Source organism: Ursus maritimus, unplaced genomic scaffold, assembly GCF_017311325.1.
Source record: "Ursus maritimus isolate PB19 unplaced genomic scaffold, ASM1731132v1 scaffold_19, whole genome shotgun sequence".
NCBI classification, from domain to species: Eukaryota; Metazoa; Chordata; class Mammalia; order Carnivora; family Ursidae; genus Ursus; species Ursus maritimus.
In genome coordinates this window covers 167,918-190,918 of record NW_024424341.1, presented here as the reverse complement: position 1 = coordinate 190,918, position 23,001 = coordinate 167,918, and the positions used below count along the sequence as shown (strand labels likewise).

Sequence of the window (23,001 nt, the reverse complement as noted above, 5' to 3'; positions counted from 1 at the left end):
AGAAAGAAAGAAAGAAAGAAAGAAAGAAAAAGAAAGAAAGAAAGAAAGAAAGAAAGAAAGAAGGAAGGAAGGAAGGAAGGAAGGAAGGAAAGAAAGAAAGAAAGAAAGAAAGAAAGAAAGAAAGAAAAAGAAAGAAAGAAAGAAAGAAAGAAAGAAAGAAGGAAGGAAGGAAGGAAAGAAAGAAGGAAAGAAAGAAAGAAAGAAAGAAAGAAAGAAAGAAAGAAAGAAAGAAAGAAAGAAAGAAAGAAAGAAAGAAATCTGGAACCACAAACCTGCATGCAAATCTAGGTTCTACCTGGGCCAGTTAACTCTCTGAATCCCAGTTTCTTTACTTGTGAACGGTAGGGATACCTATTCCCAGGATGTAAGAATTTAGTACAGTGCCATCGCCACACTCAAGGCTGATGTCTCCACTCTTCTAACACACTTAACACCAAATCCTCTTGCTCCTGCATTTGGACCTCTGCACTGCACGAGTTCTCAATCTTGCCTGCACATTTTAATGATCCTTGAAGAGCTTTTAAAAAATATCAATGCCTAACCCCACCTCGGAATTGCTAGGGATGGGTCCTTGATCTTTATTGCAAAAATCTCCCCAGGAGGTTAAAACACAGTAAGGGTGGCGAGCCTCCACCTTAGACACCTAGACGAACAGGAGAATCACCTGGGACGCATTAACGACCACAAAGCCAAACTCCCAGGACGGCCCCTAAGATTCGGTTTCAATCTATCCCAGGGAGGAAGAGGTCCAGAAATCTGCGGCTTTGAGAAGCTTCTCGGTTTGGATGTGTTTACTTTTAATAAGGAAAGACATGTCCCGCCTGCAGCCGTGGAGGCAGACCGAGAGCAGTCACTTGCCCTCCAGGTCGCCCAGCAGTCTGTCCCCTGTGCACCGCCACAGGCGGAACGTCACGAGGGAGTGCGCCCACCTGCGCGCAGGCCCTCCTCACCTAGCCCCACCGGCAGGTTCCTCCCGCGCAGCGAGCCCGCACCGAGAGCAGGGTCTAGGATCTGGTGCAGATGGCTCGGAGCCCGTGTAGCCCCCGCCCCGGCCCGACAGCGGTCGTGGACACGCCTCCGGAAGACCGGGAGACACCCAGCGCGGGTACTGCGAGGGACCGCCGCGCGGAGGCGCCCAAGTCGCGCGAGAACTGGCCTGGACGCGCCCGCACCTTCTTTGATGCCCCTGTTGACGGAGAGGAAGTTCCGGAGAACCTCAGCGCGCAGACGCGACACGCCAGCCTCGCGCCAGCGCGCCGTAAGTGCGCAGGCGCGCCAGCCGTTCTCTTGTCTGCTCTTCCTTTTCCCGGTCTCCAGACGTCAGCGGCCGTTGGGTCCTATGTCGCGCCGGGCCCTCCGGAGGCTGAGGGGGGAACAGCGCGGCCAGGAGCCCCTCGGGCCCGGCGCCCTGCAGTTTGTCCTCCACGATGACGATGATGCGGAAGAAGAAGGTCCAAAGCGGGGTCCAGGTGGCCGACGCCCCCGGAGCGCAGGAAAGGAGGGCGTTTGCGTCAACAACCGGTTCGAGCTGGTGAGGAACGGGGCTGCCTTGGGTGGGGGTGGTGGGAGGGGGCGGTGGGAGGGGGCGTGTCTGTGACGTCACGGGGCGGGGCGATACCTGGTCTGGGCTGCAGCGGGGGCGGTGCTAAGGGGGTGGGTGGGGCGGGCAATGTGGTGGGCGTGGCTACGTCAGGTTCGGGCTGCGGCGAGAAGGCAGGGCAATCGCGGTCTGAGCTGCAGCGGAGTGGGCGTGGTCGTGATGCCGAGGGGGCGGGTCCGCAGCACGGTGGGCGGGGCTTCCCGTCTCAGGATCTGGGGGCTCTTCGCTTTATTTCAGGGTTGAGCATTGCCTACGCCAAGCACTCGCAGGGCTATTGCAGACAGTCTTGTCTACTCTTCACAGCCCAGGACTGGGTGTTTTGCTCATCACTGGGTCCCCCGCAGCAGGTGTCTGGCCCAGAAATAACACGATGGATGTGAATTGAAGGAGTAAACGCCACCGGGGCTTCTTTAGCTGGCCTCAGTCAGTACTTGTGCACGTGCGTGCATCGTCTTATTCTCGCTTCTCTGACGTCCCTGTGCGGGCAGGTAACGTGTCTGTTTTGCTCACCTTGGATCCTCTCCGGGGTGTGCCCGAGTGGTTGAACACACAGCAGTAGGTCTGAGGATCGTGGAGAAACCGTGACCCTTTGTAAGCGCTTTCTTGGTCTTGCGATTGCTCCTAACCTCTGCGTAAAGTTGGCAGGTTAGGAGCCCATCATTAGATGGCGGGGAGTGTGGGCTGCCAGTCTGGGAGTTGGGTTTCGAGCTTAGTAGCCTTCCCTCTTAAGCGAGAGCCTCAGCGTGTAGTCTGTGGTGGAGGTGGGACCAAGTCCTTTCCTCAGGTTCTCCATATGGTCTCCTTCCGCCTGTTCTGATTCTGAGACTCGAAGTAACTACCTCCCCTCTGACCCTGTTTCTTGTTGTTTCTCTTTCTTCTTGACATTTTTTATTGTAAAGTTTCGAACGTACAAAAACAAAAGTAGTATTAACCTCCATGTGCTCATCTCCCAGCTCCCACAATTGGACTCACAGCAGTTTGTCTCCCCAGTATTTCTGTCACATCATGTGTCCTATAATTTGCCATTTTTCTGACTTCTCTAAAAACACCCAAGTCGTCTTTCCCATCTGACTTGTTCACACGCTGAAACCAGTTTGTGCTGTAGTCGGCCATCTCCGTGGACATTTGATCAGATTGTGCTTTCTGTTTCCCATATTCCCCAGATGTAGACTTTAACACTAGTAGCTTTCCCTTGGAGGACACTTAGACATTCCAGGCACTGCTGCTGTGTCATAGGGTTCTTGTTATCTGGGAGGGAGGTCATATTGTCCCCCTTGTGCAGACGAGGTAGTGACGGCTGCAGAGTAGATCTGGGCTTCCTAACTTAAAACTTGTACTCTTAACCATGTCATGGTATTCATCTCTGAAGCAAGTTCATGTTTCTGCTGAGGAAGAAAGGAGGGTAAATGGACAGGGGAGGCAGAGTGTTTGGGAGAAATGGAGAAAGTGGCAGGTGCTTATGTGTGAAGGGAGAGGAGGAATACTGATGTGGACCTCCCAGTGAGATCATGTCAGAGGGACTCAAGGGCTCTACCTGCTCCGAATCCGCTGTGTGTGTTCCCCTTCCGCTTTCTCATGTTGATATCACCAGCTCAGCTGCCCTTCCGGGTCTTGGGATTCCTGCATCCAGCTCAACATCCGTCTCCTCTTAGACCTTTCACAGACATCTCAAACCCAGTGTGTCCAAATGTTAACTGCCCTTTCTGCCTCCTCCAGCCCTCTCTGTCTCTGTGGAGGGCGTCTCCATTTTTCCTCTTGTCCATGCCAGCAACGTGAAGGCATCCCTGAGCTGCTCTCTCTCTCATGATACACTCAGACCATTGGGAAGTCCTGTGGCAGCCCCAGGTGCAGCACCTAGGGGGTGACCATGGCCTGTGGCCTGGATCATCACCATCCTTCTACCTAGTCCTGCTTCTGCTCTTGTTCCTTTGCAGTCTGTCTGAGTGCAGCAGCCACAGTGACCCTGTTAGGCACGTGTCTGACCTTAGCCCTCCTTTCTTCACTAACCCCCAATGGCTCCAAGGTGACCGAGTTCGCCCTGAGAACTCTCCTACCTCATTTCTTTATAATCTTGTTTGCTGTGCTCTAGCCGTAGTAATCTCTCCCGTTTGCTGTCTCCTTTGCCTTTAACGCCTTGTATGCAGCTGTCATATGGCTTACTCCTCCTTCCTCAGGTTTTGGTCAGATGTTGCTTTCTCAGTCTTGCCTACCCTTCCTACCTGCTTTAAAAGTACAATTAGTTGGTTAAGCATCCGACTTTTGATTTCGGCTCAGATCCTGATCTCAGGGTTGTGGGATCAAGCCCCGTGTCCTCGGACTCTGCGCTCTGCAGGGAGTTGCTTGAGGATTTTTTCTGTTCCTCTCCCTTTGCCCCCCCTTCCCCCCACGCTCACTCTCTAAAATAAATAAATCTTGAAAAAAAAAAATGACGGTTACCCCCACCCTCCCATTTCCCTTCTGTTCTTTCTCATTTTACCTTGGCAATGAATGCAGAACATACTCTACAAATTACCTGTTGTTGTTTTTAATTTGGTGTTGCTTTGTTTCCCTGCTGACATATAAGCTTTGTGGGGACAGAGACTTTGCCGTTCCCTAACGTGTCCGCATCACCCTGTGTCTGGCACCCAGGCTTGCAGAAAAGTTCCTGCATGAGTCAGCACTTCCTCTGAGAGGACCGGCAGGTACTGTCTGCAGGCAGAATGTACGCGTCCAAGCTTTGGGGTCAGGAGGGCCTAGGTTTGAATCCCAGCCCCACCTCTTCAAAGCTGTGAGAATGTGGGCAAGATAGCCAATGCAAGCTTTGGTTTCCCTGTTTCTTAGGGATGATCTTACTTTACTTCATGGAGTTGTCATGAGTGATGTAGGAGTTACATGGGCAGCCTTTAGCCCAGGCTGGGCATATAGCCAACACTCAGCAAACGTAGATATTAAATGATACTAGAAACCAAGTGAAGGGTGCAGCAGGACTTAGGTAGAAACGTGACCCTAAGTAGTTTACTTAGAAACATTTCCAGGGGCCAGGAGTGTTCCCCTGAGGACAGGAAAGCAGAGCTGAGAGACACTGTCCTTTGTTAGTTTATGAATTTGTCCTCGTGACTGGCTCTTTGGTGAGTTTTTTGGCTTTAGATTAGAAATCGTTTTTCTACCTCAGAGTAGTTGTTTTTTCTTTTTTAAGATTTTATTTATTTATTTGACAGAGATAGAGACAGCCAGCGAGAGAGGGAGCACAAGCAGGGGGAGTGGGAGAGGAAGAAGCAGGCTCATAGCGGAGGAGCCTGACGTGGGGCTCGATCCTAGAACGCCGGGATCACGCCCTGAGCCGAAGGCAGACGCTTAACCGCTGTGCCACCCAGGCGCCCCCTCAGAGTAGTTTTTAAAAACCAACTTTATTGAAGAGCAACGTATACATGATAAATTCACCATTTTAAACGTATAGTTCAAGTTGTGCAGCATAGCATAGCGTCCAGCATCGGGGATGATGCTGAATGGAACTCAGTGTTTTGGGAGTTAAGGACTACTTTGAGAGACTGCTAAAAACGACACAAATACACTTTGAAAACAATCAGATGTGATGGTTTTGAAAATTTTTCCCTCTAAGTGAGGAAGATGAATATTGGACAAAGAATTACATTTAGCCTTTGAACAACACTGGGGCTAGGGGCACTGACCCCCAAGCAGTTCAAAATCTGCCTACAATGTTGGGTTCCCCCAAAACTTAATTACTAATAGCTTACTGTTTACTGGAAGTCTTATTGATAATGTAGAAACTATGTTATATGTATTATATACTGTATGCTTACAGTAAGCTAGAGAAAAAATGTTATTAAGAAAATCATAAGGGGGGGTGCACCTGGGTGGTTCAGTCATTGAAGTGTTTGACTCTCCTTTGGCTCAGGTCATGAGATTGAGCCCCACCTTGGGCTGTGTGCCAAGCAGGGAGTCTGCACAGGAGTCTGTCTCCCTCTTCCTCTGCCTGTCCCCCGCCCCAGTGCACACTTGCTCACTCTCAGATAAATAAATCTTTTTTTCCCAAATAACTAAATCTTTTTTTTTTTTTTTAACTTGAGAGAGAGTACAAGTGTGGGGGGGTGGGGGGCGCGGGGAGAGCACGATGGGGGGGGGGGAGAAGCAGGAACAGACTCCCCGGTGAGCAGGAAGCTGATACAGGACTCCATCCCAGGACCCTGGAAACTACAACCTGAGCCGAAGGCAGACACTTAACCGACTGAGCCACCCAGGCACCCCTTGATCTCAGTTTAAAAAAAAAATGTTCTCTCAGGGTTGTGGGGGTTAAATAGATGTTATTTTTATTTTGTTTTATGTTTTGAGCTTTATATCTTTCAGCTGTCCTAAATTGAAGACTCAGTTTTATTTGTTTTTGGACCTCAGTGCACCAGATGGGTCCGTCCCATCTAGTTGATGAAACATGGTCATTATTTATTCCATGTTGGCCTCTTTTGTTTGTTTACTCATTGACTGACTGAAGGGCCAGAACTTCTCCAGAGTGTGTGTGTGTGTTGTGAGCACACGTGTGTGTTATGTGCACAGTTCGTTCCTTTTCACTGCTACGTAAGGTTCTGTTGTGTGAGCTGCGTTTACTCTCAGGGAAGAGTTTCTAGGTAAGTCAGTCCTTACGTACCTTTTCTTCCCCTTAGGTCCCTGTCCTGTCAGCTAGTGTAGGTGGGCTGAGCTAGAACTCCCAGCAGGAGGAAAGAACGTTAATGCGTTGGCCGAACAAATGTATCAACAGTCTTTGCCCTAGAGTGGTGCTCCGTAAGGGAGATAGGTTGTAATGTTTGGGGCTTCTTCATTATGTCAGCTCTGAAGGCAGGCAGACAGACATGGAGCCACCCAGGGCCCCAGCATTCTCTGGGTTCATTGACTAAAATGACCCTGAACCAGAGCTTGTTGAGGTGAGCACTGCGGCTTTGCCAGACACACAGATGTAGGTTGCAGTCTGACACAGCCAAGTATCAGCATTTACTCCGGGACTGGGATGCATGGAACACCCTTGTTCTCTCCCATCTGTTTTTCCAGATAAACATTGAAGACCTTGAGGAGGGACCTGTGCTGAATGGGGAGAGACCTGATTGTCTGCTCACAGATGCTGTGGTGTCAGGGAACAAAAGGAGGTCCCAGAGTGGAGGTGCAGACAGCAAGAAAGCTGGAGAAGTGGCTGACAAGGCAGCTCCCCCAGAGCAGGTATGGGGACCAGCCACACACACTCTCTGCTATCATTTTCTGGGTCTCAGTGGCCCCACAGTTTCCTTGGCACCCCTGATAAGATTTGCATGAAATCCTCAAGACTAGTTGTGGGCGTCACGGGGAGCATGTACTGGCTCCCCTAGACAAGTTTCCCGGGCTCAAGCCTTGCCTTCACCCTTCGGGAGGGTCTGCTTCTCCTACACAGCGTGTGTGTTATTTGTGACTGTGCGTCTGGAGCTCTGGTTAGGTGGACAGGGCCCTGGGTGGCCATACTTGCAGGAAATGCATAGATCAGGTTAGTGCTGGGGTCTGGTTGTTGTGCATGGCGCGGGAAAGGGTCTCTAAGGGGATGTTTTGCTTGTTTACAGAGCAAGTGCTTATTGCGAGCTTGCTGGGTTCTGGGGACAACTCTGCCTTCCGGGAACCTCTAGTTGAGAGGGTGACAGGAACGGATGGACAAGTGCAGCTGGAGAGACCTGACTTATGGCGTAGAGTAGGACACATGACCGTCCTCAGGGTGGTGGGGGACTTACACTGCAGGGAAGGAGGCAGCCAGGTAGAGGCACCAAGGGTGTGTGGGGGGGGGTTCGGTGCAGGGGCCCCGGTCTCCAGGGTGGCGGGGACGGTGGTTGGGAACGTGAAAGATGAAAGCAGAGGGCAGGTGAGTGGATGGTTCGGACCCTGTGAGCCTCTTGAGGTCCTGGGAAGCCCTGAGTCCTCTCAAGAAGGAGTAAGGAGAAAGTTGGACATCGGCCCAGAGTTGCAGGCCGGTAGGAGGTATGTGTTAGAAGTAAGTGAGTTCACAGGACATTCGGGGAGGGGGGGGGTTGCCAAGCCTGTGTTCCCATGTCCCTCTGTAGCTTGCTGCTTTCGTTGTCCCATTTTAAGATTTTATTGTCTCTTTCCATTGACCAAAATGTGCTTCTTTGTTAGTCTAATATAAGTGGCAAACTCCGGAAGAAGAAAAAGAAACAGAAAAATAAGAAAAACACTACAGGAGAAATTTTGGTACGTACATCTGTCTGTTTCTCAAAGTGGTATTAGAAGCAATTCATTTTTATTTGACATTTTGGTTCCTTTCTGTTAGGAATATAATTCGGAGGTCAGGGAAAGTCACTAACCAAATTTTGCTTGTTTGTTCATTTGTTCCTTGAGGGTTAGACCTCAGTCTGTGCTTTCCATTTCCTGGCCACCATCTGAAGTGACATTCTCTGGCTGGCAGAGTCCCTTCTAGTCTGTTGCTCCTGTGCCCTGACCTTTTTCTAGTGCCGATGGACTGATTGCATGGTCTTGTCAGAACATCTGTTTCGTTCATTCTTCACCGTCTCATTCTGTATCTCCTGAGGGGGTCGTAGCTATCTGGAGCTGGCACTGGTAGTCCAGTCCCAAGAGGGGGGCACACCTGTAGGGTGAGCAGTCATGCTTGTGATGGAGTTATGTCAAGGCACCTTCTGGTTCTGTGATCCTGCCAGTTCTGAGCTTCCTCTAATGAAGCACCTCCCCTTTTTTCTAAATATATATGCAGTACACAGTATTTGGATTATACTGTTTTTCAGGAAGTAAATGCGATATGATGCTTGTTCCTCATAAAAATCATTTTGTTATTGATTGTTATGATGTTCAAAATAAAGTTAGTGTGGTGATTAATATGTTCTTTTTTTTTTTTTAAGATTTTATTTATTTGACAGCGAGAGGGAACACAAGCAGGGGGAGTGGGAGAGGGAAAGCAGGCTCCCCGCTGAGCAGGGAGCCCAATGTGGGACTCGATCCCAGGACCCTGCGATCACGACCTGAGCTGAAGGCAGACGCTTAACGGCTGAGCCACCCAGGTGCCTGTAATAGGTTGTTCTGGTGTTTTTAGGAAAATGGGCTGGAAGATATCGATCGCATCTTGGAAAGGATTGAGGACAGCAGTGGTTACAACCGCCCCGGGCCGCCTCCCCTGAGCTCCAAGAAGCACGTCCTATACGTGGAACACAGGTAACCAGCTCCTCTTCCTCCTGAGACACAGACTCCCTGAAAAGGAAAAATAACATTTAAAAAAGATGGAAACTTCCTATATTTAAAAGCGATGTAGGTTTATTGCCAAACATTTAGGCAGTGGGAAAGGGGAAATTCTGTTTCCAAGGACACACCCCTTAGCTTTATATATCTGGGAATGTTTTTTTCTTGAAGAGTATTGAAGTAAGATGTTGTTCTGTGATAAAGTATCCCTGTCCTACGAAAGAGACTGTCCCCAGTGTTCAAAAAGCCGTCTTTTTTCTGAGTCAGTGACACACCTTGGTCTAGTCTGTAGGTCTGAGGCTGCTCTGACTCGGTCCCTGTCCTGATCGCCTCTGTTCCCATTTAGCATGATTTTTGAGGAACACAGGCCTGCCAGTTGTCTTTCATGTCAGAATAGCTGTCCTTCATCCTGGGTTTTATGTGACCTTTCAGAACTCCCAGAATCGTTGTAGAAGAACTAATCTTCATTTTTCTTTGTAAAATTTTCAATTCTCTAGACACTTGAATCCAGACACAGAACTGAAAAGGTATTTTGGTGCTCGAGCTGTCCTGGGGGAACAAAGGTAAGGTCAACACCGGCTCTGTTCTCAAAAAGGGGAGGGAGCATTCTCAAGGCCTCTAAACCCTTGGGGGAGGATAGATAGGCCCCTTGCAAAAGGAAAGCCTTAGGATTTTTAGTTCTCAAGAACCTGAAGGGTCAGGGAGAAGTTGATGTGTGACCTTCTCAGTAACCATTGGGCTCCATCCCTCACACTGCCTTTGCTAGCACGTGAGACACAGTTTTCAAAGATTCTGGAGGTCCTAAAGTTTTGAGCTTCTAGCTCTGAAATCTTGACCACGTTATTTTTTGTTTCTCAATCAGCAGCAAAACCCACATGGGTTTAGATTCTGGGATAAATCTGATCTTCGTTAATGTAACAGTTCTCAGTGGTTGACGGCCTGTGGTCGACGCAGCGAGAAATGCTCTGAGCATGAGGGTCTGTTTGCAGGACTTTGTGTAGGAGGTGTGGGTGTTCAGCATCCCGGACCCTCCAGCACCGACTCCACTTCTCAAATACTTATTATAAAAATACTGAGGCAAGGGACACCTCGGTGGCCCAGTCACTTGGGCATCTGACTCTTGTTTTCAGCTTGGGTTATGATCTTGGGATCCTGGGATCGGACCCCACATTGGGCTCTGCACTCAGTGGGGAGTCTGCTTGTCCCTCTCTCTCCCACTGCCCCCCCCCCAAGCATATGCTCTCATGCTCTCTCTTTTTTTCTAAAATAAAATCTTAAAAAAAAAAATTGAGGCAATTTAGAATTAGAATTGTCTCTTTTGACACCCCCCCCCCCAAAGATAACCATTCAGGAGACAGGAGAGCTTGTGGCACCCGTCTAGGGCCTCTCTGCACATGCATCTTGCTCCCCAGAACCACAGAACTCTGCTGGCATGCCACACCACCTGGTTCTGCATGGCTGGGTTCTAGGCACCATTTTTCACACCCTGGCGTGCGAGGGGAATGCACTTGCCCCAGGGGACAGGTGTTGGCCTATCTGTTAGCTGCAGTCTCCCTGCATCTGAGTGGTCATTTCTAGGGAATTGGTATCCCCATGTTGCATTAGCTCCCCAGTCTCTCCGCTGCCCTCCAAGTTCCTTAGCCCACCTCCTGTCTGAGTGTTTCTTCTCTGACCTGCAGTACAGTTAGGAGTTTTAGATTCTGTGTAATGTGTAGATGGAGCACTTTTTCTTGTTATTTGCTAATGGTTTTTGGTTTTATCTTGGGTGTTAAGTTATTCAGGACACAAGGATTTCTGACTTTGTCTTCTTTTGGAATATTGATGAAAAACATTTTCACTTGGAGACGGCCCTCTTTGTCACCTGGGCCATCCTAGGCTGAATGTTGTGTCTCTCCCCCACCCCGGCTCCACTGGTTTGCCTCTGCTTGGTTCCTTTTTGCCGTTTCTCCACACTTAGGCCTGGTCTTGTTTCTGTGCAGATCATAGTTCACTGTAATCATAGTTATTTTTATGGTAGTAGTATACTTTGAGAATATTGATTTAATTCTTTGAGTCCCACCAAAGGCTTCCCTGAGAAGATCCGGTTCCCTCATCTCCCTCATTCCTTATTCTGCACAAAGACAGACTCAGTGTGTTTCTGGTTGTCCTCTCTGGCGGCCACTTTGGAATCTGCAGAGGGTATGTGCCAGCTCTTTCTCTGACGGCCTCCAGTGACAGGCCTACCAGGCATGCTTGCCCTCCCGCTGCTCTGCTCGTGTCTGCCCACCTCCCCTCAGTCTGGACCTTATGGACAGCTCACTGCAGGGCTGGGCTATCCCTGCGGTTCCAGGGACCAGGCAGTTCGGAGCATCCAAGCTCCCGGTTAGGTCAGAAGTGGAGTCGGTGCTGGAGGGTCCGGAACGCTGAACACCCACACCTCCTACACAAAGTCCTGCAAACAGACCCTCATGCTCAGAGCATTTCTCGCTGCGTCGACCACAGGCCGTCAACCACTGAGAACTGTTACATTAACGAAGATCAGATTTATCCCAGAATCTAAACCCATGTGGGTTTTGCTGCTGATTGAGAAAAAAAAAATAACCTGGTCAAGATTTCAGGGCTAGCACTCAATATTTTAGAGGTAATAATGAGTTTTTTCAGATTTTGATCTGCTTTTCAGGTACCATGTTTTTTCTCCTGCAGTTTTGCATACTTGTTGGGAGAAGAAACATGCTTTTTTTTATCTTATTCCTAATACAAGCTGGATTCTTATTCAATATTTTTCTTCTTAAAGAAATGGTTCAGATTCTCAAGAAAGTATAGAGAAGAATGTCCATGTGTCCACATACCCATTACTCAGCTTAAGAAAGAAAGCATCAGGGGCGCCTGGGTGGCACAGCGGTTAAGCTTCTGCCTTCGGCTCAGGGCGTGATCCCGGCGTTACGGGATCGAGCCCCACATCGGGCTCCTCCCCTGGGAGCCTGCCTCTTCCTCTCCCACTCCCCCTGCTTGTGTTCCCTCTCTCGCTGGCTGTCTCTCTCTGTCGAATAAATAAATAAAATCTTTAAAAAAAAAAAAAGAAAGAAAGCATCAGTAATAGTGCAGTAACTCCTCCTTGCAGCCACAGCCTTAAGGGGGCGGTCTGGCACCCACAGCAGAGCCCCCAATAATGGAGGTGGAGCGCATGGCGGAGGAGAGAGGGCAGGACGCGCAGCCTCTCGAGCCAGACCTCCCTCCCCTGCTCCCTCCTCGTGCTCTCTGTCTTGCTCATTCCCACCCAGAAGCGTGTGGACATCAGTGCCCTGCTACACCGGTTCTTCTCGTGGTTACCATTTTCCCCTTTTCAAAACCTATTGCCGCACTGAGGGCATCTTGAGAAGGGAGGAGAAGACCCACTTCAAGACAGAGGCCCACCCTTTGCCCTCTGTGCCCAGCCAGCATCGCATTTGTCCAGCCCCACCCACGGGGACGCAGCTCACTTCCTTCCATGGGGGTGCCTACAGGCTCGTTCTCCTTGGGCTCTTTATTTCCGGTGTTAAATTTTTGTTTCCTTTTTACCTTTCTTTTCTACCATTTTGCAGGACTGTGAATTTCCTCTTTTTCTTTCTTTCTGTGGTTGGTCGGTCATTTAGATGACAGTTTCCAGTTTCGTCTGGCAGTGGTCCTGTTAACACTGCATCGGGTCCTGGTCATGCCTGTGCTACCCTCGCCCCCGCCCTTCCCTTCCCCACAGTTTGGCTTCCATGGTCCCTGCAGAGGTCAGGCAGTGAAGGTGAAGCTGTGACCATGTCTGTTCTCCCCAGGCCGAGGCAGAGGCAGCGTGTGTACCCCAAGTGTACATGGCTAACGACCCCTAAGAGCACATGGCCACGGTACACCAAACCAGGTGAGGGGCTGTGCGGTTTTGCAGAGCTGGGGCGCGGGCGTGTGAGGGCGCACCGTGGCCTGGTGCCGGAGGACCGAGGATCCCTTCTCCCTCACACACCAGCTGCATGTTTTCTCAAATAGGTTTTCATGCAGCTTTTTTTCTACCTTTTCTTTTTTCCTGTGGGTATTGTATCATTGGAAGCAATCTAGTTCATCATACAAGTGTGATAGTCTATATTTTGTTGCCAACTAGTAAGTCCGTATAACTTAAACAACAGTGCAGAAAGGTCTGGGGTGTGGAGTAAATGCCACGTATCTGAGAGCCCTTGGGTCATGGGGCCCGACTCGGGCGGGACAGGGGGTGGAGGCAGAGGCACCCGCTGTCACCGTGAAAGGAGCGTGCAACGGCCGTGCCTTGCCCCTGTGTCCCGTGTGCCAGCAGTGAGGACACGGGAAGCCCTGGCTCCTGGTGGACGTGTTTTGTCTCCCCTTTTCTTTCATCCCCACTTTGCTTAGCAGAAGCCCCTGAGCCAGGGCAGACGAGGTCTCCTTGGCTCTGTCGTGCTGCAGGCCTTGGCCTTTGGTGGGGCCGTCAGGAGGGTAGCCTGGAACCACTCACCTATTTCATGAAGCTACTGAAGGTTCCTCAGAAGCTGGGTCTTGTACAGCCAGTCTCTGGAGCGAGGAGAAAGGGCTTCCACTGCACGGTCTCCCATGCCCACTTGGATCTGGGCTCTACCCAGTGTTCAAACCCAGCCAGATGAGAGGGGGGTGGTGCCACCTGTGTCCCAGGCATTCTGGGAAAGTAGACACTCTGGTGGGGACTCAAGTGGAGTGTGCACAGAGTCCTCGACAGGAACGCCACGAGGGGCCTGATGCTGTTCTCTCCGCAGGTCTGTCGATGCGGCTGCTGGAGTCCAAGAAAGGCCTCTCCTCCTTTGCGTTTGAGCACAGTGAGGAATACCAGCAGACTCAGCACAAGTTCCTGGCTGCCGTGGAGTCCATGGAGCCCAACAACATCGTGGTGCGTGTGTCCCCCTCGGGAGGGTGCTCGCCCAGCCTGCATCGTCTCCTCAACTATCCAGGCTGCCCTGGGCTTGGATCCCAGCCTGCGGTCCCTCAGCCCAAAAGCACTTTGTCCTTCTGGCTCCTCTGACCCCCATTGTACGCCTGCATCATGGGGGCTGGGGGTCTTGGCAAGGGGCTTCTGAGGACTCGCCTCATCTTCCCACGGCTGCTTGTTGGGGCAGTGGCAGAGGGTGAAGGTGGAGATCCCAGAGCATAGAGTCCCTAGCTCCCACCGCAGGCCTGGTCAGTGACTCAGCTTAGCAGCAGTGATGAGCTTGGGTTGAGGTGAGGGAGTGGTGGATGTCACCCTTTGTGGTGTTTTCCCAAGGTTTCAGGGCCTGAAAGAAAAGCCTGCCTGGGGCTGGTGCCTTGCTGGCTGCTCTCCAGGAGGCATGACCCATAGCCCCATCAGCGTTCCCTCTTTGCTCCAAGGTTCTGCTCCAGACCAGCCCGTACCACGTTGACTCACTTCTGCAGCTCAGCGATGCTTGTCGCTTTCAGGAGGACCAGGAGATGGCCCGAGACCTCGTAGGTAAGAGCCTCCCTGGGCACTCGGCCCTGCTGTGCCTCGGATCCCACACACACCTCTGCTGGAGGAGTGGAGGTGCTCTTTTAGAAGGTGACAGCCGGCACACAGGGGTTTGCCAGGACTTTTTTTTGCAAGAGAGGAAGGGAGAGAGAGAGGTGGGGGGAGGGGCAGGGGGAGAGAGAATCTCAAGCAGACTGCGCGGTGAACGTGGAACCTGACACGGGGCTTGAGCGTACGACCCTGAGACCATGACCTGAGCCGAAACCGAGTGTCCAACGCTTAGGTGCCCCTGCCAGGATATTTTGTAAGCGACGGCTTTATTGAGATACGAGCGTATACCGTATGACTCTACCATTGAGAGCACACTGTTCACTGGTGTTTAGTTAGCGCCAGCGTCGTACGCCTGCATCACCACCAAATCTTGATCATTTAGGTAACTTATCAGAGAAACCCCGCCCATCACCTGACTCCTCCCCACCCCCCCCAGCCCCTGCCCATCCAAGTCTCCTTCCCGTTCCTGTGCACGTGCCTGTTCCGGACATTTCCTGTGAGTGAAATCCTATGACACGAGTCTACCTGCCTGTTTTTTTATTTAGATTTTATTTTTTATTTAGAGAGAAAGAAAGAGCATGAGTAGGGCAGAGAGAGAGAGAGAAGCAGGCTCCCTGCTGAGCAGGGACCCTGATATGGCACTAGATCCCGGGACCCTGGGGTCACGACCTAAGCGGAAGGCAGACGCTTAGCCTACTGAGCCGCCCAGGCGTCCTGACCTGGCTTCTTTCATTTACCGTAAGGTCTTCAGGGTTCACTCCTTTTACAGTCAAGTGACGCTCCATAGCGTGGATGGACCGTGTTGAGTGTATTTGCCAACACTTGGCGGACACGTGGGTTGTTTCCACTTGGATCATGTGAATAAGCTGCTGTGGGCATGTGCATATGGGTTTTGTGAGGACTTGTGTTTGTATCTCTGTCGAGAAAGTCAAACCTCTGGGTGAAGTAAATGCAGAGAGTGGCATCCATGATCCCCAAGGTCACATCTGTGCCATGGAACTTTCCAGAATCCTCACTACATTACCTTCCTCCTTTGAGAGCTTTCTTTGTGAGCCATAGGGGATGGGGTTGCAGTGCTGCGCGCTGGCCACGACGCCCTCCCCTGGTATCTGTGTGACCCTCAGAGAGAGCGCTGTACAGCATGGAGTGTGCCTTCCACCCCCTGTTCAGCCTCACCAGCGGGACCTGCCGGCTGGATTACCGCAGACCTGAGAACAGGTGGGTGTCTTGGGGGACAGGTGTGTCAGAGCTATGACGGGAAATCTCACTGTGTTTACAACTTGGACGCAGGAGGGCTGGGTTCAAGGATGGGTGGATTGGGCTAGCCTGGGCTTACGTCTGTCCTTGTTAGAAGTGAGTCTGATAAGCCACTTCATTATCATGGGGTCTGTCATTGTGTTTCCTTGTATGTTTGGATGAAAGGATCTGTGCCCCATGAGTTTAAAATGCTCTGGAATGCTTTGTGGGCAGCCCTTTGTGCTGTTTCCTGAATCATTGAGCTGCTCAAACTCAGCCTGGTCCCGTTCCCTGGACTGAGCAGTCATGACTGCATGACACTCTCTTCTCACAGATGCACCTCCCGTCCCCAGAGCCTCACTCTGGCACCAGCCCTCACTGGCGGAGGCCTGAACAGGCTCACCCACTGGATTCCTGCCCTCGGCCTGGCCTTCAGGGCCCTGGGGGGGGATGGTGCGTCCTCTGTCCCAGTGCCCTCCTCACCGTCTCATGGCCTCCAGCGTTCTTGGTCATCTCCAGCACTGAGTGTTTCCATGCCTTGGCAGTTAGCCTGGGTCCCAGGACACACGGACCCCTCCCCCCACCCACCGCACAGATTATCTGGTTTTGTGTGTGTTCAGTTCATCTTTCCAGTTAAATTCTTGGTTCTTGGAGACAGGTCATTAAACACTGACATGTGCAGGCACTGGCAGAGTGGTGGTCGTTGATAAGAATACTAGTCCGCCGGGGTGACTCAGGTCCCCAGACTTGAGGCATCCGCAGCAGCGCTGCTAGCAGCTCCTGGGCCGGAGGGTAAATTCAGATGACGCAGGAGAGGTTGACCGTGTTCCCTGAAAGGGTAAACCGTAAACCCAAACCAGGATGGTTTCAGCTAAGGGCGAAGCTTGTTTCTCTACCTGGATACCTGTGTGACCCCAGACCGCAAGCAGAGCGCCACCTTCTCTGCAGATACAGGAACACTCGCGAACACTCACGGGGCTTAGGCCGCACGGGAAGTGCCGGCGCAGCGAGCACGCAGGGTGTGGACTCGGTGCTGGACGAGGCCTCCAGGCAGTACGGCTCTGGGGCTGCCGCCGCTCTCATTCACCAGGAACTGTCTTGGATCTAGGAGCTTCTACCTGGCCCTCTACAAACAGATGAGCTTCCTGGAGAAGCGAGGCTGCCCGCGCACGGCGCTGGAGTTCTGCAAGCTCATCCTGAGGTAAGCGCCCACAGCTGCTGCTGGTGTGTCCTCCGTGGCCGTGAGCCCGCAAATGTCCACACGGCCCACGCTGCGCTTTCTCTCCCTGTGCCGCTCCGGAAGCCTGGAGCCGGACGAGGACCCCCTGTGCATGCTGCTGCTCGTCGACCACCTGGCCTTGCGGGCGCGCAACTACGAGTACCTGATCCGTCTCTTCCAGGAGTGGGAGGTAAGTGTGCACATGCGCTGTCTCCCCCGCTCCCGCACGTGCACACGCGCCCTCAGGGCGGGCTCACGTGGACACGCGCACGTGGGTTCTGCCTCCAGCCTGACCTCAAGTTGGGCACAAAACGCCTGGTGATCTGGTGATCTTCATAGTGATTGCGTGTTGAAGTGATGCTATTTTAGGTATTTGGGTTAACCATAACCGTAGTAACATTTGTTTCACCTGTTCTGGTTTTAATTCGGTAGCTAGAAAGTGTGTGTTCCTGTTGGATGGTGCTCTCTTGGGGGTGACCGCCTCCAGCTGGGTGGGGCTGGTGGGCATAATTGACCAATGACTACATAGAGAAGTCAGTTTGAAATCTGTCACTTGGCTCGTTGATCGAGGAGTCCCACCTCTGGGAACCTGGAGCCCCCCAAAATGCAGCTGCAGGGAGCACCTCCTTCCCCCACAACAGGGCTGTAGAAGAACGTTTATTGACTGTGGAGACCACAGCCCCACTTCAGTGGCGAAAACCCGGCCCATGATGTGTTGGCTGTTACGTACAGGTAGAGAAAGGCCAGGAAAGTGCTCGGCCACATTCACCGATGTGATCAGTTCCCGGCAGGAGGAGGGACGACCCTCACTGCCTCCTGGGCTTTCTGAGTTTCCCACTCTGACAGCACAGGCTGCCTGCTTCCAAAGCTGTCTGCAGCCTGAGGGTGGGTGCCTCTGACCCCACCTGATCCCACCTCCCCCGGATCATTTCGCCTCTGTCGATTCTCCACCGCGCCCCCCCCCCCGCCTTGTTACTTGTCTCCTGCCGAGAGAAAGCCCCCAGACATGCCATGAAGTTATCTTTATGCCAAGTAAAGAGATGCCAGCACAGCGCTTATGCTAATTGCTGGGGCTCAGACTTGGGAGCCTGTGAACTGTGCATCTTCTGTCTTTGCCATGTCAGAGCTCCAGACTTTTTTCCTCTGGCCCTTGCAGGCTCATCGGAACCTGTCTCAGCTCCCAAATTTCGCCTTCTCTGTGCCGTTGGCCTATTTCCTGCTGAGTCAGCAAGCAGACCTCCCGGAGCAGGAGCTCAGCTCTGCAAGGGAGCAGGCCTCTGTCCTGATCCGACAGGCGCTCACCATGTTCCCTGGAGGTGGGTGCAGCCTTGCAAGCGCCCGCACACATGTACGCACAGTTCGAAAGCTGACAGAACTGTCTTGGGGTTTTAGGATAAGCGTTTTGATATTGACCGTTTGAGATAAAACTTACTCTCTGGAGACGGGTGTTTTCTAGAGAGAGGGACAAGAGCTGCTAGGGTTAGCAGAACTGTGCAGGAGGGACCCGTCTGCAAATCCCATTTCTCACTGAGTTGAAGAACGTAGAGACAAGTCTGTCCTGGGATTGCAGAGGCCCTTCCACCATCCCTATGCTCCCTGGAGTAGTAGGCCGGCATCCATGTGGAGACAGAGTCCTGTGGGCTGATCTTGGTGGTGACAGGAGATCAGAGAAGAGCCTGCTGCCCCATCAGGGTCCTGGTGGAGTTGGGCCCTCCTGCCACGTGCGGTTTCACAGAGGGCTGTGTGCCAGGGACAGGCCATGTGGCTCATGGACGCTCAGCCCGCTCTCAGTGACCCCTTCACCTCCGTGAGCCTACCGTGTCCCAGGCCAGGCAGAGGACGCAGCCAGGATCCCCACTTCTAGGGCTCACATCCTAGGGCAGGAAGACAGACAGTGGAATGAATGAGCTGAAAAGGACGGTGTATCAGGTGGTGCTAGGTGCTGGGGAGAAAACAGACCAGGGGGTGTAGACAAGGATGGTGAAGGTCTGAGGAGGTGGCCAGGGCAGGACTGAGGCCCATGTTACTGAGGGTTCCCACCGGACAGTGTTCTCAGTGTCTGCTTGTACGTCTGGGCCCGACCCACAGGGCTGCCTGGCCAAGTCTTAGGAGAACTGGCCCTTCCCCCTCGGGGTGTATGAAGTTAGGAGGCAAGGCCCCTGCTGGGCATTGGCTGTTTGGTGGGGTCAGGGGTGTTGGCAGCCACATGACAACTGGCGGTGGTGTTTCCATACAGCCTGGGGGGTCCTGGTGCACACCTGAGCCCTGCTTCCGCCCATCCCTGCAGAGTCACTCAGAAGACACGGTTCTCCGGGTGACATGGTTGTGGCGAAGCCTCGGGTGCTCAGAGGGAGAGCGCTGTGACAAGTGGGCAGAGCCTGTCTCTGCCCAAGGCACAGGGTGACCAAGGCCTGATCCCCACAAGCTGGCTCTCCCACCACCCTGCAGGTGGAATGTGTGTGATCCCAGTGGTTAGGACGCCTTGTGTGTGTGCCTGGCGGGTCATAGATGCGACCCCTCAGATGCAGACGGGGCCACTGGGAGGCAGCAGGACAGATGACCCCTTCCGAGGAGGCAGAGGCCCTCTAGGGGCTGGTGTGGGTAGACTGGCCTCACCCTGGCGTCACCACGCCCTTGGGGACCCCTGCTTCCTCCTGCAGTCCTCCTGCCTCTGCTCGAGTACTGCAGCGTGCGGCCCGATGCTGCTGTCGCCACTCACCGCTTCTTCGGACCGGATGCTGAGATCAGGTAAAGACAGGCCAGTGCCTGCCCACATGGGGGTCGTGGGGGCCCCTAGGAGCAGAGCCCGGGAACCCTTTTTACTCAGACCTGAGGCTCATGAGGCCAGCTGTCGCTGCTCTCTCCTGCCACTGGGATTGTCCTGCCAGTTGCTCTCTGCAGGAGACCTTGGTGGCCAGACTACTCTCCCACTGCGGAGGGCTGGGTCCCAGGTCCACGTGGCACATCGCCTCACCGCTTAGACACAGAGCTGGCTGGCGCAAGAGCAGCTTGCAGCCCAAAGCACAAGCCTCCCTGATGAGAAGTGGGCAGGGCGTGGGGCCCAGTACGCTGGCACCTGCTGTTGGGGTTAGTATTGCTACAGTTGTTAGTGCGGTTCACACATCTCTATGCACATGGACTGCCTTTTCCAAATGTCTCGTGGAAAATAAAGGAAAACATGCAATATGGGAGCTAGCCACCCTCAGACCCTGTCAGTAGACCAGCATGGCTCCTCCAGCATCTCCGTGCGTGCACACGCTCTCCTTCTGTTTCACGTTTCTATTAAAGAACTCATACTTAATAAAAAATACGTACTTTGTATGGAAGTAAATGCTTGTGTGTCCTCACCTCTGGGCAGTGGCACGTCCCAGGTTGGCAGCCCCTCTGGGCAGCTGCGTCTGTCCCCAGGCTGCCGGACAGGCCCCTGCACACTCCCCACAGGTGCCAGAAGGTGCACGGAGTGCGTGCCCTGGCGGGCTCTGCTCACAAGCCCCCGCTTTCCCACAGCCAGCCCCCCGCCCTGAGCCAGCTGGTAAGCCTCTACCTCGGAAGGTCACACTTCCTCTGGAAGGAGCCCGCCACCATGAGCTGGCTAGAGGAGAATGTCCGCGAGGTTCTGCAGGCTGTGGACTCTGGGGACCCTGCGGTGGAAGCGTGTGAGAGCAGGTGGGCCTGGGAGCCGGGGCGGGGGGGCCGGGGCAGCACTTGGCCTGATGGGTCCTCGCAAGAATGAAGCCCATCTGCTCGGGGTTGTTGTCACAGATGTGGCCACAGGGCTGGGGTGGGCTCCGTTCACGTGCTGTCCCTTTTCTCCCTGGGCTGTAGGCGGAAGGTGCTCTATCAGCGTGCGCCCAGAAACATCCACCGCCATGTGGTCCTGTCCGAGGTCAAGGAAGCTGTTGCCGCCCTTCCCCCGGTAAGGGAGAGGGGCTGAAGGTGGGAGCTTTGTCACCGGCGGGGCCCCCTCCCCTCACAGGGTGGGTCTGAGAGGTGGGGCTGTGCTCATGGCTGTCTGACCTCCCAGGGCTCAGAGCAGGGGCCGAGTGGCTCAGGGGGCCCTGGAGCACTAAAGTAAGAGATCCTGGCACAGGTGATGGTGGCATCTTCTTTCTTCCCTGCTGCACGTGCACTTCTGCCCACGGGTGTCCTCGGCCGTCTGAGTGGGCCAGAGTGAGTGTCCTGGTGGAAGCAAGGCTGTCCCCCACCTTCACCCAGTTTCTTAGTCCAGTAGACACAGCCTCACAGCCAAGCACCAATTCTGTCAGACTGACGGACTCCTCGAGGAGAGGCCAGTCCAGGGTGGAATCAGCTGGAAGTCTGCTGGGGGTGCGACTGGGGCTCACGGTGGTTCTGTTTTCCTTTTCGAAGGATGTGACCACGCAGTCTGTGATGGGCTTCGACCCTCTGCCTCCTTTGGACACCATCTACTCCTACGTCAGACCAGAGAGGTACGTCTCTGCCTCCTGCTTTTGCTCCTTTGCTTGGGTAGCTCTGAGTCCATGCACCCAGCTCCCTGGGGCTCCCTGCCTCCTCCAGACACAGGCCTTCAGAGGATGGTGTGATCTGGGGTCATGGGTCAGCTTTCGCCGGCTGCGTTCGTTCTTTCGTTTACTTGTTTGATGGAGGAGCGTTTTTCAGTTGGGTTCTAGGGCAGCTGTTGGAGGTAACAGTGGGAAGCAAGAGTAAGGCGTCACCTCTGCTCTTGTGGAGTGCCGGGTGCAGTGGGGGATGGGCTAATTATGGAATCTAGAAATAAATGTACGATAAAAACCATAGTAAGAAACTGCTGATACATAGGACTCAGAACTGAGAAAGGCCCGTGCGGCCAACCCCAGGTCTACAGTGGATTTGTGGACGGCGTTTAGCCGTGGATCGTGGGAAAGCTGCTTTCTTCTTTCCTTCTAGCCTTTCACGCTGAGTGATTGCCTTACCAAGAGGCTCTCAGCACAGCATTTTAGATCTGGAAGTCACAGGTTTCCCCATTTCAGGAAGCTTGTCCTTTCCAGACCTCAGTGGAGCACATTATGTAGGATAAAGGACTTTTTCTTAACTGAATTATGTTCTAAAAGTTGGACTGTATGTTTCTAGGGAAATAGCGCCCACTTAAATTCTCAAATTGGTTAAGGTGACACTCATGCATTTTTAATGTTGGTAGGTTCAGAAAAAAAGCTGCCTTGCTGGACAGTGTAGCCCTGAGGAGTGGTTGGAGGGCTGTGCCGACACGAGGCCATCAGTCCTTAAGTGTCCGGTGGAGCTGGGCTCCAGCACCATGTCTGATCAGAAGGGCACTCCCCAGCACAGCCCAGAACCTTCTCTTCATGTGACCACTTTGTACCCTGCATGGCTTTTCTCAAAAGCAGGCCACCTGAGCCGTGGCAGGTGACCCTCCACTCTGCTCAGCTCAACCAGCCAGGTCCCCAAAGGCCCGTCCCCTTTGGATGCCCTTCCCCATGAGGCCTGAGCATGTGCCCAGATGCTGCGTGGGCTGCCTTTGTGTCCCCCCCCCCACCCCCCCAGGGCAGGGTGCACAGCTGCACCATCTGACCTTTCTTCCTCTTTCAGGCTGAGTCCCGTCAGCCATGGAAACACAATTGCCCTCTTCTTCCGGTCTTTGTTACCCAATTACACCATGGAGGTATGTGAGCACATCTTGCCCTCTCTTTGCCACATGGGCTCAGGCGGGATGCGGGGTGGTGCATGTCTAGAGGCTTTACTGGCCCCAGCAGCCAGCCTGCTCAGGAGGCCGGGACGTGCCTGTCTGAGACCATAGCCACCACCGTGGCCCCTCAGCTCAGCATGGCTCCTTGACCTCACGCTGGGGCCTGGCCTTGTTTGGGTTTGGAGCTTCCTCTTCCCGACAGGGTCCTGGGCAAGCTGGGTTGGGAGCACTGGGCCTTAGGGCCTAGGACAACCCCTGCTCACACAAGTCTCATTGCTGTAGGGGGAGAGGCTGGAGGATGGAGGGGCTGGGGGTCTGAACCGCAACCAAGGCTTGAACAGGCTGATGCTGGCCGTGCGAGACATGATGGCCAACTTCCATTTCCACGACGTGGAGGCAGCTCGCGAGGACAACCCCGAGGGGGACGGGGAGTGGGACTGAGCCCACGTGGATGCCGTGCCCCAGTGCTGTACAATTATGTTCCTGATTGCTGTTCTGGTCGGAATTGGCCAGTTCCCTGGAGTAGAAATGCTGATGTGTCGTCCGCCTGCCTCCTTTGTGTCTCTATAAATGTGAATGGGTTA

At 53.2% G+C, this 23,001-nt stretch overlaps 1 protein-coding gene across 1 annotated transcript; it reads left to right on the top strand.

The window, feature by feature from the left end:
* The first annotated feature begins 781 nt into the window (after nt 1–781).
* Nucleotides 782–23,001, top strand: TCF25 (transcription factor 25). Its single transcript, XM_040633110.1, has 18 exons — nt 782–1,531; nt 6,638–6,802; nt 7,739–7,813; nt 8,667–8,785; nt 9,307–9,372; nt 12,592–12,674; nt 13,549–13,679; nt 14,156–14,255; nt 15,428–15,521; nt 16,648–16,740; nt 16,843–16,948; nt 17,915–18,074; nt 19,419–19,506; nt 20,266–20,424; nt 20,584–20,674; nt 21,127–21,206; nt 22,321–22,393; nt 22,700–23,001. Exons 1-18 carry the CDS (start codon nt 1,181–1,183, stop codon nt 22,856–22,858), a joined length of 2,193 nt encoding a protein of 730 aa, XP_040489044.1. The 5' UTR covers nt 782–1,180; the 3' UTR covers nt 22,859–23,001.